The sequence below is a fragment of the Platichthys flesus genome, chromosome 6 (assembly GCF_949316205.1).
Source record: "Platichthys flesus chromosome 6, fPlaFle2.1, whole genome shotgun sequence".
NCBI lineage: Eukaryota > Metazoa > Chordata > Actinopteri > Pleuronectiformes > Pleuronectidae > Platichthys > Platichthys flesus.
The window spans coordinates 22952631-22972423 of NC_084950.1; the positions used below are offsets into that span (position 1 = coordinate 22952631).

Below are 19793 nucleotides of genomic sequence, written 5' to 3' on the forward strand. Positions count from 1 at the left end.
GCAAAATAGCCCATATGGTTCAGCACAACTACATAGATCACCTTCAAAAGGTCATATCTCACCCAAAACAGTTAACTCAAGTTTCAAAACCAAATCCTTTTCTCATACAAATAGTCAGTGCCCCCAAAATGAAAAGCCCCTTTGGCATTGTTAAACACTACAGGTCAAAATGTTTAGATGTTTTGTCAGTATGGCAGTGGACCATAGAAATATCCCTCATGTGCACATTTCAATCTTGGCTCAGTCCTTGAATGGTCACTGAATGGTTACAGTAGATGTTTTCTTTCCAGAATATTATGTGTATCAAACAGAAAAAAGATTTATTCAAGGTTTCACATAAAATATGTTTATTGAACTCATACTGCCATGGAAATTGTTACAGTAATTGCCATACATCGTGCTTACAGTAACCGAAAATGTGTACAGCACAATATACTGTCAAACAATAAGCACATCAAAACTAAAATTTGGTATATTGAGATATGACCTTTTGAAAGTGATCTATGTAGTTGTGCTGAACCATATGGGCTATTTTGCCAATTGCACTTAGAGCTCTGAGAATGTCATTTCTGTTTCGTGAAATGAGCCAATTGAGAAACTGTAAACTTACTGTGTGATTGGTGATCAGATGTGTGAAACTCAACCTTGATTTACTAAAGTTCTAGTTGCACCTGAAAATGAAGCCGATGATCAAAGATATCCTTATTACAGTATATACCATGATGTTTTTCATGGTATTATGTGCCTGAAAGATTTTGACAGAGGAGTGAACTATTGTGCAGGTGATGATGTACACAAGGAAATTATGCCAACATGTTCTGCAGAGAACGACCACTTGACTGAGAAGCGACAGTCAGTTTTGACCAACAGTATATATTCAATTGGTAATTGGGCTAACTGAAGGCAATTGTACCTAACCGTTTGCAAAGGTGGGCTAAATCATTTGAAATTTGTGCAAGCTGTTGGAAATTGTACTTGTCATTGCAAGGATGTGCTTATACAATTGCAGTTTGATTAAAGGAATGAGATATTCCAATCTGTTGTGAACAAGTGCCCAGTGGTTCGGAGGTTTGCACGTGTTGTTTTGAGAATGTCATTTCTGTTTTGTGAAATGAGCCAAAGCAATGGAGAAAAACTGTAAACTATAAGAACCACAGATTAAATTTCATTTTCCAATTTATGCTGTATGGATTTATTATTACCATGGTTTACATTATATGCACACATTATTAAACTGAATAATTGTAACTTTTTCTTTTTTAGAAAACCGAAACTCTTTCAATGGATAATGTGTCAACATATTCCTTCAAAAGGTCCATAGGACTGTATAAAGTCCATTTGAACGATACTTTTGAATTATTGGACATTTTGTTTTCCAGCTACACCTCAGACTGAGAACTGGAGGAAAATACACTGCATCGTTCTGTCAGAACAGATAACATGTGTGGTCTGCCATCTAGTGCAAAACATGGATATTACACCAACAACCCTGCGGCTAATCTGATCTGCAACATTAAAACGAAAAATAATTCCTCTTTACCCAATCGGGATCAATACAGGATCTTTTTAATCTAATCTTAACAAGTAGAAGTGGAAATTTCTGAATTCCTTGGTCATTGGCCCCGTTTGTCTTTTGTCTTACACATTCTTGGAGGTATGGCATTCAGCACCTGTCGGGAAAAGGGGCAAAGATGAAAACAGACTGAGACACTTCATCTTTGGTCAGATAAAATCTATAAATCTTGGTTTTATACCCAATCTTCTGCCTCTGCCTGGACAGTAACCAGGACAAGCTTCCTGCTCTGGAGGACTATATTAAGACACGAGTCAATACCAATTTCATCAAGTGAACAAATAAAGGATAACTAGATCAATATATTTGGTTCATCCCTTTTGTTGACTTTGGTCCCGCTAAGTATCAACACAGGTCTTTCATAAAAGTGCATCATGCGGTCAGTTGACCAGCAGATGGCAGAGCAGCACCACTGACCACCACTGAACAGTTCTCTGACGATGAACAGTGACAGTTTGTATAGAAAGTGAAAACTTACCTTAAAACTCTCACTGCAGAACTGGTCTGAACCACCAGAGGCGAATATGTCCCTCTATACCGTGCAATGAAGTCAATAAATCAGATTATATGGACTTCATCTTTCCATCCATTCAGGGTGTAATGATACATCCATTATGCATACAACTTTTACTTAAGAGGACTGCAGGACATTAGCTAAGAAGGGGGGGGGGGGGGGGGGGTGTACATCCTCGACAGGTGGCCAGGGTATTGAATGACCAACAGATATAGACAAACAGCCATTCACACTCACACCTATATGGACAATTTAGAGTCTCCACTTAACCAAACCCCAATCTGCATGTTTTTTGGACAGAAGTTAGAGCTAGAAAAACTCCAACAGAAACAAGGAGAACATTAAAACAGAAAGAGCCCGTGGGAACCTTCTTGCTGGTGGCGACAGTGCTAACACCGCACTGCCTCTGTAGCAAAATATCTGTTTACTTCAATGGTACCCCCTAAAGCAACCCCTCACCTGTGAGTCCCTTCATTTGAAGTCTGAATACCCAACAATGATTGAGGAGCAAATATGAAACAAATCTAAGATTTGGCTCTATCCACACATCCTGCTCCAACCACTGAACATTTGAACACTTGCACTACACTGTTACTTTTTTTGACTACTGTATTATCCTGCCTATAGTATATTCATATTTATATATTTATCCTGCCTAAAGTTATATCATACAATACCTGTTAATACTGTATTATTCCATATATATTTGCTATTGCACATATCTTTTTTATTTACATTTCAAATACGCACAATACTCTGCACTCTAACTCCTTTTTTTGCACTTCTGGTTAGACACTAAACCGCATTTCGTTGTATAAGTACCTGTACTTTGCAATGACAATAAAGTTGAATCTTTTTTTTTTTTCTGATTTCAGCTCAGAAAAACAATAAATCCTGAATTCAGAAATCTAGATCTAGATCTGAGCCTGGTTTCTCCCAATCATGAGGCAGGTTATGAAAGTGGTTTGTTGCCAGGAGCGAGTAGTGGTGGTGAAGGTTGTTTGTCAAGAGCTTCAGATGTTTTAAATTACAGCTGTTGATTCTAACGCTGGCTATATAGCTCCTATAATAGCCCAGGACCTGTACTGATATTGAGAATGCAAACCTGCATGTGTGCCAAACAGAGTTCACTGGCTATTTGTTTGCATCCATATACATTTCAACACATACAGTCACAATTTAATCTTTTATTTCTAAAAAGTCAGTAAAAGTACCCTCACATGTCAGTCAGCAGTATTTACATTTATTATCGCTTGACAACATATAAATAATACAAAAATATTTAAAAATAAAACTGTTCTTGCTGGTTTGACGGTGACTTCCGACCTGCAGGGGCTCAGGCAGGGTCTGGTTCAGACCATGAGGAGGAGGAGGGTCTGATGACAGAGGTGTTGCAGATCTGGTAGCAGGTTTGGTTCTGTCCCTCGTCATCTGTTACTTGGTACGCTGTCAGACACAAATTGAGCTGAGGACGCCCATCTGATGACAAACAAACACAAGAGTCACCCACAGCACTCAACACCTACATCTGCAAAAAACACTAACACAAAAACACTTTCCAGCTAGACTCTGTGTTACAACTGTTACAACAGAGATTCAGATCCGAGGTCATGGAACACGGTACCCAAGGGAAAAATGGCAGGCTGAGTCAGTAGCTTCTTTTAAATCAAAACTAGAACTTACTTTTCTTGTTCCGCTTTCCCTGATTTTACCTAACTCTAGGTGGTCGTACTTTTCTGACACATGTTTTGTCTTCTTCTTTCTCATTGTTTTATTCCTGTGTTTTTCTTTTTTTCGGCTTTACTTTAGGACTTTTGTAAGCACTCTGTTCCTTGTACAATAAATTATCATTATTATTCACTTCAGCTGAAGTCGTGGCAGAAAATAAAAACTGCTGCTGTTCATTCTGATTCTTCTTATTTCTATGTTTATTGTTGTTTTCAGAATATATAGGTACCTTCACTGCCCCCTGGTGGACAAACGGCATCCATGGTTTGATGGATGCTTTTCTGAGCCTCCTGATTGGCTGCTGCTTCCTCCGCTTTCACGCTGAAGAACAACTCCTAATAATAGACACGAGACATGAGAATAAAACAAAAGTGAACCAGTCAGACCATTAGCACACATTGTCGTTTTTGAAAATTTTACCTTGAAAATCAGTGGCTCTTTATTTGTTCGTATGGTGCGTTCGTAGGAATATGACTCAGATTCAAGATATGCAACTACCTTAGAAATATGTGTAAAAGATGTTCATAATCATGATGGATGTCACCTCAATGTATTTGAGGGAGAGTGCACAAGGATAGTAAATAAGTACAATTGATACTATATATGGCAACAATTCTGACCCCATGCAGTGTTCATTCATAAACATGACATCAAAGAGTAAATATTACTGCACTACGGTTGTATGCATCCGCCAAACCAGTGCATTTACGGTGTCCCCCCCCGATTCATATAAAGTCACTTTGACCTCTGTCTACTGAAATGCAATCACTTCATCTTTGAGTCCCAGTGAACATTTGTTAAAAATTTGAAGACATTCCCCCTAAGCCGATCTTAAGATATCATGTTCAAGAAAAACATTAACATACTTTGTGAGGACACAGTGACCTTGTCCTTTGAGATTTAGCTACTAATATCGAATTCAAGCTCAAGACAATGTTTGTGCCAAATGAGAAATAATTCCTTTAAGGTGTGCCGGTGACATCGTACTCACAAGGCAAAAACTGGGCTTTGTGTGGTCACAGTGACCTTTGACACCTATATTCTATTCCGGTCCACCTGTAGTCTAAGTGAAACATGAAAACAGAATGCCTCTGGCCAATGGCTGATGCTGGCAAACAAACGTTTTACCAGTTTGGAGTTTGAAATCTGGTCTTTCTTCAGTGTAAGAAGTGTAATAAAGAAACGGACGGAAGCAGCATTAACTGTCACTGACATGGATGAAACAATACATGCCATTAGAGGTGATGTGACGCTGGTAAGTTTTCTACTGGTGCTGGATCAGAATATGGAAAGCCCTTGTTCCAATTCTTTAGATCCAATAATTATACCATCCCCTGCATGTTAAAATATTTTGCCATGTCTTAACAATAATAACATAAATATGAGAAGTAATTTATATAATTATTTATATATTTCTTCAAAGTAATGAATATATGATCTATCTGTGAAAAACTTGATTTCTCGCCTCTCCTGACAAGTCTGGACCAAACCTTACTTCTATTCATACCTGTAAGGTAACTCAAAGTACCATTGGTGAATGAGACCAATTCTCATAAATCCAGATCTTGCATAGGGACCCATTATGTCCTCTCTGATCCAAACGTTTCTGATTCTGAGACTTTATTGTTTCTGAGAGTTTAATGATGAAAACTACAGTTACTTTCCTCTGAATTCCTGACGGTAGTTGAATATAGCCTGTATCTCCAGTAAGAACAGATGGCTGGTGCCAACACAGCCGTAACTCATCATTACATAACTTTTCTTCTTCTTTTGTTTCATCTGCTGTTCTGTGAATCTAGTAGATGACATATTAGTATAGTAACATGAATACAAACTGTACTAAAACGCTTATGTGACGCATTTTAGATAGAGGAGTTAGGAAAAGCTTATCCCTTCTCCTTGTGATATGAGTCAGAGTGTGCAGGATGTTTAATGTGATCTGAAACTCACAGCGTCTCTCCACAGGAAGACCTCCAGCGTGTCAGTGGCGTCCTGCAGCTTGAGCTTCATCAGCAGGACATACTGGAGCAGCTGGACACCAAGAGCTGCAGAGCAGAGACATTAACACGGTGTGATTTATTTCGGAGAGAGAGCTGCAGCTCCAACAGACTTGAGATCAGCCAGGAGCTTTTGAGAACTTTTACAACCTGCTGAATCAGGGAAAAAAGTCAAATGACACAAATATAAAACTCAGATTGAGGGTGAAGAAAGAGTCACACACATTCATCTTGTGGTTCCTGCAGATATGAACTGTGACGGTCTCAGTTGCAGAATGATAATGTCTTAGGGCTGCACTTAACAAGCATAGTTACTTATTATTAGTAAACACAATTTACCATCAGTCTAAGGGGGCATCTTTAAATGACTTTTTTTGTCTGTCCAGACCAAAACCTAAAGATATTCAGTTTATCATGATATAAACAGAAGAGCTGGAAATCGTTCAAATAAAATAGCTGCAACCAGAGAATGGATTTTAGATTCGGCTTCATTTAAGAAAAGTTTTGCTATTTCAATTAGTTGTATTTGTGAAAAGTATCATCTGAACATGACGTTTTCTTTTGTTAAAGTTGCATAATTCGATTTCTTTGTTACTTTAGGGAAGAGAGAACAAACTGAAATCACGACATAGCTGCTTCCTGTGTGTCCAGAGATTCTAACCAAACTCTGTCTCACCTTCTGCGATGATCTTCTCATCGATCGTCTCGACTCCTTCAGCAAACGGCTCCCTCACTGTCGCCCTCGAGCACCGCTCACACCTGAAACACACACAGGAACAATGAAGAATGAGCTGGAAACCTCTCAGGCCTCTGCCTCGTCTCTGGTTCACAACAAAACTCTACTTTGGCTTTTGAACAAACGTTATCTTATCAACATCCCATCAGATTGAACAAAGACCCTGCCGCTCAGTTTTTTGCATCATGCGTAATAGATCTTCTTTTCGTGATGAAGCTGTTTCCATTAACTGCTTTCTCCAAGGTCAAGAATACACTTTCAATGTCTACTTGTGAACATGGAAGAGAAGTCACCATGTGCTCAGGCCATTTCATGAGGACTGGGAGGAATCTGTGACCTGAGAGCTGCTAAACAACTACGACCAGTTCTTACTGGTGGTGAGTCAGTTTTGGTCTGTCTATGCAGAGAAGAATTAAGTGTCTCTTAGTTTTGGTTCGGGATAATTGGGAACGGGAAATTCACAAGAAGACCATCTCAAGTTGGAACAACAAATTGGAAAGTCAGTGAAAATATTTCTCACACGAGTTGCTGAGTACTCATTGCTTATGAACCAGAAAACATTATTTTACAATCCGATTTGAATAGTAGCCTGTAATGTGGATCTGTGAGATGTTCCGCTTTTGTCATTTGCAAACTGCACGTCAATCTCTCACAAGCCCAAACACAAAACCTTTTAGCCAATGCAGACTTCTCTATACAACAGTCATACATTGTTAAGATGTTGTTAAAACACTCTTAACACATAAATGCAATACATATTGTTTGCAGAATCCATTTTTCCATTTTTCTTCGACATGGTGTAAAACTTGCTGTTTTGAGTCAGTGGAAAGTGAAGTCAGTAGCTCAGTATTTCACTTATTTTAAGGCTCATTATTAACAGAGTAAATAACACCTATGCTGGCAGGTGTTTAATGAGTGTTCTCTCTGCTTGTTAGTAAGAAGATGTTCTTGTGCACTGAGTGACGCACTTCTCTCTCTGCAAAAAAGTGTTTGTATAACTCCTTTTCAAGAAAGAGATACATTTACATGCACAATCACACGACATGCAGATAAGGGAAATTTGTCTTCTGCTTTTGTCCCATCTGGTGAACATCAAAGGACACACTGAGCAGTGGGCATCCATGCACAGCGCCCATGAAGCAGATGTTGGGGGAGTAAGGTGCCTTGCTCAGGGGTACTTAGACAGAGGGGGGTAGGGAGAGTGCTCTTTGGACTTTGGAACAGATCCAGGTGTTGTCCTGGCCGGTATGTTGTATTGTCACCGCGAGGAGTCGAACCAGAGACCTTCCAGTCCGATGTCCGTAACTTTCTCCCCATAGTACAATTATTCTGCCACTAGTCCACCACCTCTCCTCTCCTCTTCTTAATCCACTTTTATTACAAGAATCCAACAAGATGCCAAAGGGACCAGGAGACGAAGTACAACAGCTCGGAACCACGCAACTGTGTCACTGACCCTTTGTTCCCATAATGAAGCTAACTAAATGGATTTAAACACTTGGCCACAAATGCATGCGCATCATAAACTTAAATCTCAATGTGCGTTGGTCACCTCCCCAAGAGTCGTTTTTTACCTTGTTCAAAACTAGTTGTGTTTCTGCCACACAATTACTCATAGATCATTTTATCTGATTACACAGATCTTGAGTCAGTAGTCAACATGAGGGTAACTGCAGTCAGTGTGATCACAGACAACAATCCCTTCAACAGGGAGTCATGCACAGGTTCTGCAGGTAAGCCAAGATAACTGAGGTTCATAATGTGCTGAGCAGAGGGGGAAGTAACATCGTACTCATACTTTACTTGGGTATTTGTTTTTCTGATGAACTTTTCCTTCTATTCCCTAAATTTGAAAACAAATATCAGCACTTTCTACCTATTGCAATTTCAAAACTGGCTTGTTGCTTTCGTTTTAATGCATTTCATGGGGATTATAAATGAAATGAAAATATTTAAAGGGATCTCAATCAAACAATTTATATACCACAGATGTATCCCTAATGGAGTTTTTAAATTAGTTAATATATAAAAAAATCTTCATCTTCAACGAGAAAAAAACAAAGATGGCTGACATAGCTCCTCATTAATGATTAGTTTTAGCCTGGATGCCAGACGAACTTAGCCCCGCCCACAACATTTGAGGTCGGGAAGAATTGTGAGTATGACAACGTCAGGCTAGATTAGTTTAGCAGTGGAAACCAAATAAAACAAATGTCATTGAAGCTCGTCTCTGACCCGTAGTATCTCTTTCTGCCCCTGAACAGGAAAGGTGCAGACATGTCAAGCAGAGCCAGGTGACCGCCTGACGGCCTCACAGGGATGATGTTCTTGTACCCAGCTGCCAGTCGACATGTTTCCTCCAGAGTCGAACCTGCAAAACACCACGTCTGTCACCAGGTGCCTGCTATGGTTTTGTGAGTGTCTTGTGTGTTTTTGTGAGTTTGATGGCAGCACACAAAATAGACCATCTTCTTTCATCTGATTAATGATTCAAATGTTTTATATGCAGAACTGTTCATTAAAAAACACCTGATCAAGGCAAATAAAAATAATGAATGATTTGAAATACCCCTGAGGAAGATGAGCTCTTTGGTTTTGCCCTCAGACATGAGCTGGGTGGACAGGTGAACACTCAGAGCTCGCTTCTGGGATTCTGCAGAGTCTGCGGGGACGTCAACCTTCCCAGAGAGCAAGCACAGCGGGGGACTCCAGGATCCAGGGTCCCTGGAAGCCTTCAAAAAGACACCAGCTACCAGTTCATCATCTGGGACGTCCAGCCTGAGAGCAGAGAGTAGAATCAGAGGGAAATCTGATATATACAAATGTAGCAATCCTCCCTGACATTTTTGCTGCTTTAACCGCAAATGAATGAGAGGTACAAAGATTTATTAACACATTTTTCTTCTTTGGTGCCACAGTCGAATCTGTATGTTTACTTTGCAACTGAAAAGTGTTGCTCTGCCACCAGACTTAGAATGGTCAAAAGGTTTGGATATATTCGAAAGTTCGATAAACCTCAATAATTCCGGAAACATTATCACTGGCTGCTACAAATGACTACATGTTTGTACTATATATTTAAATTAATGTGACTGTTCCATCTAACTGAGCAGAGCTGCACCAGTGGATCAGGGGAAAATACCTTATAATTGGCTGCAGTTGCACAGGAAACAATGATACAGTGATACTGAGTGACTCTGTGTGTGTGTGTGTGTGTGTGTGGGTGTGTGTGTGTGCGTGCTCTTGCGTAGTGCGTACATAGATGTGCACTTGCTGCAGTAGAGTTTCAGAGCCTGGTGGAGTCTTTGCGGCTCGTAGGATCTCAGCTGGACTGTGACGTGGTGAATTTGACCCGGTTCAGATCGCTTCAGCTCGGACAGCGTCACTGGCTGCAAGTCGTGACTGCAGCTTCTCTCTGACCAGGACACAAAAAAACATCCAGTTTATAGACACATAGACACAAAACAGAATGAAACTCATGAACTTTTGAAGTTTGTCATGAAGGTTTTGAGGCCATGTGGCAAGGCACACCTGGTTAACACAGCCTGTAACGACGGACCATGTTACACTTATTTGGCTGCAACACTGTTTACCCCTGAAACTCCAAAAGTGTTTTGTGAACTCAAACACTTCACTCACCCCTCCGTTGACATAGTAAGGAGTAAGTAATGAGTTTATGAGAATTTCATTATTAGTTGAACTATTCATTCAATATATGTATACAATTGATTACTATAGCCTAAATTATCACAACAATTTTGTATCTTCTGTAGGTAAAGTCGACTGCTGCTCACTTTTCTCTTTCTCTATAATCAATATTTTTCTTAAATCAGACAAATATTTCTTCATACCTGGCTATTCATTCATAATTCAGCCTGTCTCTCGTGCTGACACACACCCACACAACACAACACAAACAGTGTCACCGAACACGTGTTAACTCAGCTTGGTTAAAAACTACATAATTTGTAAACTTAGTTAATGTGTCAAGAGCAGTGTGTGATCCCAGATATAGTGATAAACCCTATTCAATGAATCAAAAAGTTTGGGACAGAATCGCTCCTATACAAATGCTGATAAAATAATTTGGTTATAGTGATCAAGTTATCAAGTGTTTTTCAATATGTTCAAGTCTGTCAGTAATGCTCCTACGCACTGTAGTATCCCTGATCTCCAGGAGTTGCACATTGCTGTACATGGGCAGATGGACTTCAACAACGTGCTGCTTGTTTAACATAATGCTCTCAGCTAATTACCCATGTGGAATCAAATATTACTGTGTTGAGTATTGTTTAATTCTTGTGTCACTTTTAATTGTTTCACCATGTTTTTTCCTTCCCTGTGTTGTCTGGTGTTCAAGATTATACTTTTAGAGAGTGCTGCATACAATATTTGGCTTCTTTCCTCCCTATTTATGCTCTGCTATTGGATGTCTAGAATATTGAATTTGTTACGCATCATTAAAGTCCCTCAAATCGATATAAACAACTGTATGCACACAGATAAAATGTTTAAAGTGCAGTTTACTATCAGTGCATTGATCTACACAGGCTATTAATGAGTCTGCAGAGGTCGGCACTTTAAATATATTCAAAACTGAAAGAAAAGGACAATAAGTGACACTTAATCAGATTAAATATAAACAAACCACTAATCCTCAAAAACTTCTCATACATTTTCCATTTGTCGAGTAAGACATGTTGAGCGTCTGCATTGTGGTTTCTTACCTGTGCTGCACTCTGCTCTTTCACCATCTGAAAACACAGACAAACCATAAAGGACTGACACACAAATGTACAAATCAATAAGCAATAATTAACACACTGTTTACTACTGAGTTGCTCCTGCTGAGGGACATCTTAAAAGGCTTAAAACCAGGACAAATGTCTGCTGTTTAACTCTGTAAGTTAAAGGTAGATGCGTCTTCTTCCTTGTTAAAATATTATTTTATAACGAGGATGAAACATTCAAAGCAGATGAAGTCAAACATATATCAAAGCAATATGCCAAATCAAAAATCTGAGAATATGTAAGTAAATAAATAATTCAAGATAACAACAACAATAATAACACAATACATAACAATTTGATTTCAATCATTCAAATCTTTTTTCCCTTCTTCACATAACGACTCTGGTATCTTCGATTTTAAGTAGGTTTTAAAAAAGAACAACATTAGTACACTGCTCCCGAAGAAACTGTGTCACAGATATTTTGTCTTCTCAGAGTTACACAACAACAACAACAGCAGACATGTGGCCTGCAGGTCTGGACACAGAGTTTTTTTTAAGAGTAGTTTTTAAAGCTACAGCTCTTTGTACGTGGAAACCTTCAGGTCACGCATCTAATGGATGCAACTCCCTGCTGATTCAGTACATCCATCTTTTATTCCACCCATCAATCCATCCATCCTTTTTCTGGCTGCTGGCAAAGATGCTTTTCATTTCATCAAAGACTTTTGAGCAGCCACTACTCTCATCATTCTTTCATGTTTTTATTTTCGTGAGGCAGTCAAAATATTTAAGTTTTTCTTCCAGTCATCTGTAAGAAGCCACTATGAAAGAGAGTCATTGTAGAAAATTTGACTTTTCACCAGCCATACTGGATGCTCTGAGAAGTTGTACAACTACTCTGGTGCTTGGGGCTTATTGCACAGTGCTATTATAATAGAGTTCAGCAGTGGAGCCGGTTCTCTGAACTTTCTCTGAAGGTGGTGCATATCTGAACGCTTTTGTCCGAATCAGATCCTCCAGATTGTTTACAGACCTTCTCCAACTTGTCCCATAGTATAAAGTCTCTGGAAAGTTGAGAGAATCGGATGTGAGAACACAGCAGAGTATTCCCTGCTGGAATAAAAGAGAATGACCAAGTGATCTCAGCAGAAGAATCAATATGTTACTTCCTGCCTCTGGCTGTGCAACCTTTCCCCTGAATAAACAGAGGATTTATTGCTGTTTTGAACGCTTCTTTGCAGAGAACTTGCCACTGCATTGTGCATGTGTGACAATCAAACAGTGGATAAAGTCCGGACCCAATCTCAGGACTTTATTCGCAGGTCATGTCTAAAAATGGCTAGAGAGAGAGAGAGAGAGAAGATGAGGAAAAAATTCTGTACCTATACAGTGCTCTGTCAAACTTAGAGACTCTGGCGGAGTGCTCCAGATGTCACAAAACTCGGAGTCGTTCAGGACATCTTCGGCGTCGTCGCTTGGGAACGCCTCCAGGGCTCTACACATACATTGGGAAGGTGAAAAAATAATCTCATGTTATGGGCGCCCCCCTCACATTCCAGTAAACTGAGTCAAATACTTTGGTACGTTTCGATCAAAATATCGCCATTAAAAATGTATTATTTTATTTTAAACCAAACGTTTTAAGCTGTTGATTTTTCAAATCCAAATGTATAATCTTCAAAAAAAAAAGAATTCCTTTATATTCAGGTTTGAAATTTGGGACCAGTAAAATACACTTTTTTATATTACAGTGAAACAAATCTTTTCTTTAACAATCGCTGACAGTGCATTCTGCCAAAATGTGTCAACTTGCACACGCCTTGTCTGTACAAACAGCTGGATGAAGTCGTTTTCTACACTGACTTGATTTTTAGCCTCAGTAATATACTGTATATCCCTGTTGTACCTTTTCAGCTCCTGCACGTCGCTGCTGTTTTCTGGAAGGACCCGAATCCCCCTTCCGTACGCCGTTCCACCGTGCAGATGAAAAGCCAGGTGATCCACCTCCTCTGATTGGGTGCTGGTGAGGCCAGGTACCTTACTGGACCCTGAAATCGCATGCAGGTTGTAGATCCTCAGAAAGTCTCCGGGCTGATGGGACAAACAATAAAGTTAAAGACACAAAAAAATCAACAAAAAGTAAAGAAATTAAAGGAAAATCAATCAGAAACCTCAAGTTTCACTTTGAAAAATATTTTTTTGTGCCTAAAAAAGTCAAGTTAAATTAAATAGAATGTGCATTATGAGATAATGGAGTATTATTTTAGAGAGTGGTTCAACCCAAGTTTACTAAGCGCCCGAAATGTCTCTCATTCAATCAGCACAGCTTCCATGTAAGCTGCCAGTAGCCATCAGCAACAATTTGTGGCTCAGTGTCTCGCTCACTGATCCTGACGTGTCCCACATTAACCGCAGGTCGAACCTCTAACCCTGCGTTTAATGGAGCACCTGCTCAACCCCCCCGATCGCCACCACAGTGAGACACGACAGATGAATGTGTTGTCTGGCCCTCAGTGTTTTCAGACTGTTGCAAAGGTAATGGAGGAAAACACTTTTTATTGTGATAAACTGTGTACAAGAGTACACCATTAATTTTCTATCAAACCTTCATTAGGGATGGAGGACGTTTGAGAAATAGATTTTTTGTTTATATTTTGAGGAGAGAAAGCAAACTGTCTAAACCACAATGTTGTGTTTCTCTTTCGTCTTATTCATCCCACGTAAGGTGAAAGGAGGAGCTGTGAGGAGAAGATGCAAAGTGAAAGGAAATGTGAAGTCTGATTCTTGTGAAGTGAGCTGGATCGTTCTGCAGCTGTTAAGAGCTTGTTATGCATCGCAGTTTTTATTTGCACAGCTAATGTGAGGTAAGTAATAATGATGCAGCAGTGCAGTGATGGCCTCAAATTACTATAGTGAATCTAAATTAAATTAAATAAACATGTGTACATTCATTAAAAATGTAAAATGCATTTGTGTTGTGAACAGATCCTTTAAACCACAGCTTGTCTGCCTCGACAATGAAATCCAACAAGGCTACTTTTCAATTAATTGCATTTGCAGTTATTGATCCGCTTTGAAAATGTATGATGTAATTATCCAGTTTATAATAATTTATAGAAATTAATATTTGCACATTTGTCTCAAGGAAAGAGGAAATCATGGGAATGTATCTTGTGTCAAAATCTCCCGTCTCCTTGATACAGAGGGATTATCAACCAGATAGAAACTAAAACAAAAACAATCTTTGTGATGATTTATGCAAGTTATTAACGATCATTAATCAGACAGTAAATTCGACTAAATGTTGAGTCAGAATACAAACAAAATCTAATCTAGTTGAAATCAGTTATTTGTACTGGTACGAGACTGCAAAAATGAGAAATCACATCCGGCATATACATGGCATCATAATCAGTTACTGAGGCAGGTCAAATAGTCTAATTGTTCTCCAACAAGTCCAGAGAGCTGACTGCTACAGGAGCAGTAGTTTCGGTGGGGGCCAGGGTCTCCCTGTACTGCAGACTTTGGGCTATTTAACTTTGCAGAACTTTTAAGTATGAAAAACCTACATAACACACTAGGGGAAAGAAAAACTGAAAAAAAAAATATGTCTTCATAAAGTCCCATGAGTTTCATGACATAATTGGTTTTCAAGTCGGAGTCTGGAAACAAAATGATTACAGATGGATGGAAATACCAATCAGTATATCCTGCGGCACTATATGCCATGGGATGCATACATTTTGTGCCAGAACGGGAGCATGAAGTCATAACAAGGAACGCCTTTCACATTACACTTGTAGTTATAATTTAAATAGATCTCTAATATTTAGACCCCCATGTATGTGAAAAATCTAACCAGCATCTCCTGTTATCAGCTCCTCTCTAACACGCGAGGGCAACTGAACACGCTTCATACAGATTTATCCCAAAACTCCATCACACTGTTGCAGGTGTTTCTATTTTTTTGCTTGGTCCATATGAACATCATCAGGTTTTAATGAATCAGCAGATGGCGATGTTGCACCAAACCTACAGTCAGTGCAGTAACAATGATTCTGAGGCTGCTCAAAGGACTTGGTTTTGAGGTTTTGTCATTTTCATTATTTTTTTCCAGTCAGTCAGTTCTCCGTCACGACGAGCCTGCAGCCGAGAGAAATCTGTTCTCACTCTGATCATCAACAAATGCTTCACTGAACTGTCAGAGGGACTCACTCTGTTCACTGAGGCCTATACTGTTTTTACATGGCAGGGTTTAGTCACTACGAGCCATAGACATATACATATATATAACCTTTAATTGCATTATGGATGGCGAGCAGAGGAATGTCTCAGAGAGACAATCCTCTATAAGCTGCGGTTTCTTGTAAATTAATTTTCTCAGTTATTCGTGGTGAACTTGGAGTCAGTGTCAGGGTAGATTAACTAGTTGAGCTGCTGAGGCCTGTGCTCCTCTTACGGTCCACATGAAAAGCGGCAAAATGAACTGGGATGACTGGAGATCCACAAACACTTCCATCGAAGCATTTTATTATTGTGAATCATCCTTTAAACTGGAAAGATTTCCACAATTCTGGATGTTTCTGTGGATCTGACAGTGAAGAGAGGTTCGGAATTTGAGTCAATTCCTTAACTGGAAAAAATAAGAAATTAACCTTGTTTTGCTTCTCGTTTGTGCTGTGATCTCTAAACAGAATATAAAACAATGGAACATCGACAGATAGCCAGGTTATCTAGACAAAGCTATATTGAAATTGAAATGATTATTATTACTACTATTTTCCCTATAAAAGTAGGGGATTTTTGAGGGCTTTAACATGCTCAACTTCTTACAAAACTTTGCAGAACATTTTAAAGTGGTGAAGATTTATGTATTCTGGAGTAATTTGAAATGGGAGAGGCAAAATGGCTCAACAGCGCCCCCTGGAATGCAGCCCCTAGGTTTCCCTTTGACCAATCTTCACATGTATCATGACCAGACAAACAAAAAAGTCTTAAGGGGCATTATATAAAACGCAACAGGAAGCCCCTATGAAGCCCCCAGTGAGCATCCATGTACGGCGCTCGGGGAGCAGATGTTTGGGGAGTAAGGTGCCTTGCTCAGGGGCACTAGACAGGGTAGGGAGACTCTTGGATTTTTGGACAGATCAATCCAGGTTCGTCGTTTGTTGTCTCTTCGTGGAGTCGAACCAGAGAAGAACCAGAGACCTTCTCTGCCCATAGTCCAAGTTTCTGACACTAGACCACCGCCTCTTACTTCAAGCGACTAGATAAATACATCCGCAAAAAGTCCAAAAAGTAGGAAAAATAAAAGCTAAAGAAAAATAAAACTCAAGAATGTCAGGAAATAAAGCAGCCTCAGTCAGCCCATCCCTCAGCCGCACATGCATACATCACCTATCATTCCAACATCCCATCGTGTCTACTCAATCCAGTCAAAAGACAGGAGGATTTTTGTCACGCAATATTTAAATATTTTGACCCTTGAAGGCAATCCCTGATTAATAACATCTTTATTCTCATTTAAACTAGGATTACTGTTCCATGTTTCTCTTCAATTGAGACTCATCAATATAATTCTTTAATTCGTCCCTTTTAAAGACTGATTAGAAATCATGCCATCTTGTTTGTAAGAGACGTGGAGTTGAGGAGGAACAGACATGTGGTCTGTTAGGGTTAGCCTTCAGCCTAGTGCGTAGCCTGGCTTGTTTCCTCTCCCTCCGCCTAAACAGAGGCTTTCCCCACCTGACATGAATTGTTGCTAAGATTTCGCAGATAATCTGTCCCGTTGACCGACATTGAGAATACATTATTAAAAAGAAGGCACCAATATAAAAATATGACTTTTAATAACCAGTTAAAAACTCCTTTTAGAGGCTTTGATTTATTTAATTGTATATATGCTTTCATTTTAGCTCCCTTCATCTTCAGCAGCCCTTCCTAAGTACATGGGGAAACATTCTAATTGAATATGAATCGTTAAATCTGCAAATTTCATTGCTGCAGGAAGCACACTATGAGACCCTACAGACAATATTTTAGTTTTTAGAATCCCAGTCCCTGCCTGGATATATTTAGTCTCCGGAGACCTGGATGTTTAGCAGAATGAGACTCTGAGTACTTCGAATCTGGCTGTGTTTCACGGAGCTACAAAAGAGTTTAGCTGAATTCATGGTTTGAGTTTGGGTACACAGGTGTAGAGAGAACTGAGAGAGTGACTAATGCTTAAAGATGGTGAGAAAACAGAGGACAGACGGCAGGGGCAAATAAAGGAGGTGCCATGTGGCGTTGGCTCTGGCCAAGCGTGATTATAGCGAAGAGGAATTCAACCATAAGAAGCCGCTCAAATATTAAATCAGAACGTGACTCATCTGAACAGAGTCGCTTTCTGAGGATGTTTTTGTAAAGAACAAAGTGCAGCTGAAGTTCTTAAAACACCTTTGTTTTGAATGGTTTGTATTAAATGAGTTGGGAAGATCATTAAAAACAGCCTGCTACTGTTTTAATAGTGAGCATGACATAAGAGACAAACTGGACTGCCAGGTCTCTGTGTACATACTAGGTGCTCTTGAGGTCATTTTCACAAAATGGGACGGATGAACAAACGTTTTTATGTTGTCAATCAAAGGATTAATTGACAACATAAAAACACAATGCTTGCAGGCTCTGGTTATTGCTGGCCCGAAGGCATAGCCATGAACTGTACATAAAGATGGACGACATGATTGCTCCCCAAAAGAAAGAACAAAGCGCCCTTATTGCCCCTAGTGGTTGGCTGTAGTACAGGTCATAAACATAGCCTTCTCCAAGTTAGCAGATGGGATATGGACCAAATAACAACGTCTATGTGCAATTCAAAAAGTACTTATTTATCCAGTAAGTGTTGTGGTTATTAATTATTTTATACAATGAAAACAGGGTGAAATATTATTATTGACAGCTGAGATTGACTCGTGACTGGTCGACCATGCGTATTGGTAGGACAAATTATTTTGAGTGTAAATTGACGAGAGCAGGTTAATACTGTTTTGGATTAAGAGAAACGTGACCTTGGCTGTCTGTACCTTAGACCTACAAAGTATGTTTACTTTTCACTGATGGTGGCAACTTTGCCAAAGCTCAGAATTCAGTGTGTCATAGGTGCATAAGCAGGTGGTGTGAAAATGTGTTTTTCAGTCAGTCAGCCCTATCTCGATGACAGCCGGTTCATCAACACTGGTACAAAGAAGAGAGACAAAATATCTTCTGTATTGGCCTCTCTTCAAAGGTTATCACTGAAGTACAGAATTGGTTTTAATTTATATATATATATATATATATATATATACATATATATTTGTTTTTACACAACTGCATGGACTGGCGGCAGCTCACGTCTAAACTGCTCTACCCCTGTTCCACCTCCAGACCCATCATCTGCTGGACAATCACTGCTCTACATTACATGCACCAAGGAGAAATCAATAAGGGTTTTCACTTGTTGGCCCAAATCACGACAGAGGACATTATGCTTTAACCTGTGTCTGTTTGTTTATGTTGGTTGTTGTGCGTGTCTGTTTGTTTGCAAGATTTCACACAAAGAACTTCAAAGATCCAGGAATCTTTTTTCCACTTTGTTTAACAATGTGAGAGAGGGTGCCTTTCAAGCATTAGACCATTTCTGGATATAACATCTATTAGGGTATGCAATTTTGTGCAGCTTGGAGCCACTAAGTCCATATACAAAAATCCATCTACAGTAGGGCTTGGTATTTGAATATGAACTGTCCATTTCTTGACTTCAAAATGAATTTACACTCTGTACTTCCTAGTTCAGGAGAAAAGAGAAAATCACCACATGTCTCCATCACCTCAGTTGACATAGCAACTAGCAGCAGGGAATCTGTGATATTGTTACAGCTTTTGTGACTCTTCGACCAATCAGATCATTCAGCTGAAACTACACTTTGTATAATGGGCCATTATTACGATCAGCATGTGCTCACGGTGCGTTCAGGGGCCGTAGGACACAACTCAGAGAGCAATCAGCCTGTATGGCAGTAAATGGCTCCCTGCAGCTTCCCCTGAAAATAAAAAAAATGTTCTTAAAAAGATGGATGGAGCAAAGTGGAGCAGCCTGTGGCGGCTTCTGTAAGTACTTGATCTGTATGAAAACTAAACACTCCACCGTCCACCCTTCGCCCGACAGCCAAGACGCTGCTGTCTCATGGTATTAGTGCTGCTTGGCTGCTCAGTGAAAAGAGATTCCTTAAAATTCCAAAGATTGCTTTGGGCTTCCACGGCTTCTCGTTGAGCTGAGGCTCAATAAAGTCGCCAAGAAATTTGTGCTCTCGCTGGGAAGAAGAAACATTCATTTCACAGCAGAGTCTTTATGGAGCAGCAGGAAATGGGCTTTAAAAGGCAGACAGATACAGACTTATTCAACAGGCGGGCACTTTGTACAGGAAAAAATCTACTCCGAAGAAGGGATGTGACGGAAATACAAAAATAAATCTGATTAAAAACCTCAACT

General features: G+C 39.6%; 1 protein-coding gene across 1 annotated transcript in view; it reads right to left on the minus strand.

The window, feature by feature from the left end:
- Positions 1–3310: 3310 nt before the first annotated feature.
- pot1 (protection of telomeres 1 homolog) overlaps positions 3311–19793 on the minus strand; it is a 62167-nt gene continuing 45684 nt past the window's right edge. Inside the window, exons 11-20 of the mRNA XM_062390821.1 lie at positions 13188–13372; positions 12664–12776; positions 11276–11302; positions 9807–9963; positions 9118–9326; positions 8784–8919; positions 6489–6571; positions 5766–5860; positions 4045–4150; positions 3311–3566 (exon numbers count right to left, since the gene is read on the minus strand). Of these exons, the coding sequence (XP_062246805.1) occupies positions 3424–3566; positions 4045–4150; positions 5766–5860; positions 6489–6571; positions 8784–8919; positions 9118–9326; positions 9807–9963; positions 11276–11302; positions 12664–12776; positions 13188–13372 (1254 nt within the window). The 3' untranslated portion in view covers positions 3311–3423. The remainder of the gene's footprint in view (positions 3567–4044; positions 4151–5765; positions 5861–6488; positions 6572–8783; positions 8920–9117; positions 9327–9806; positions 9964–11275; positions 11303–12663; positions 12777–13187; positions 13373–19793) is intronic.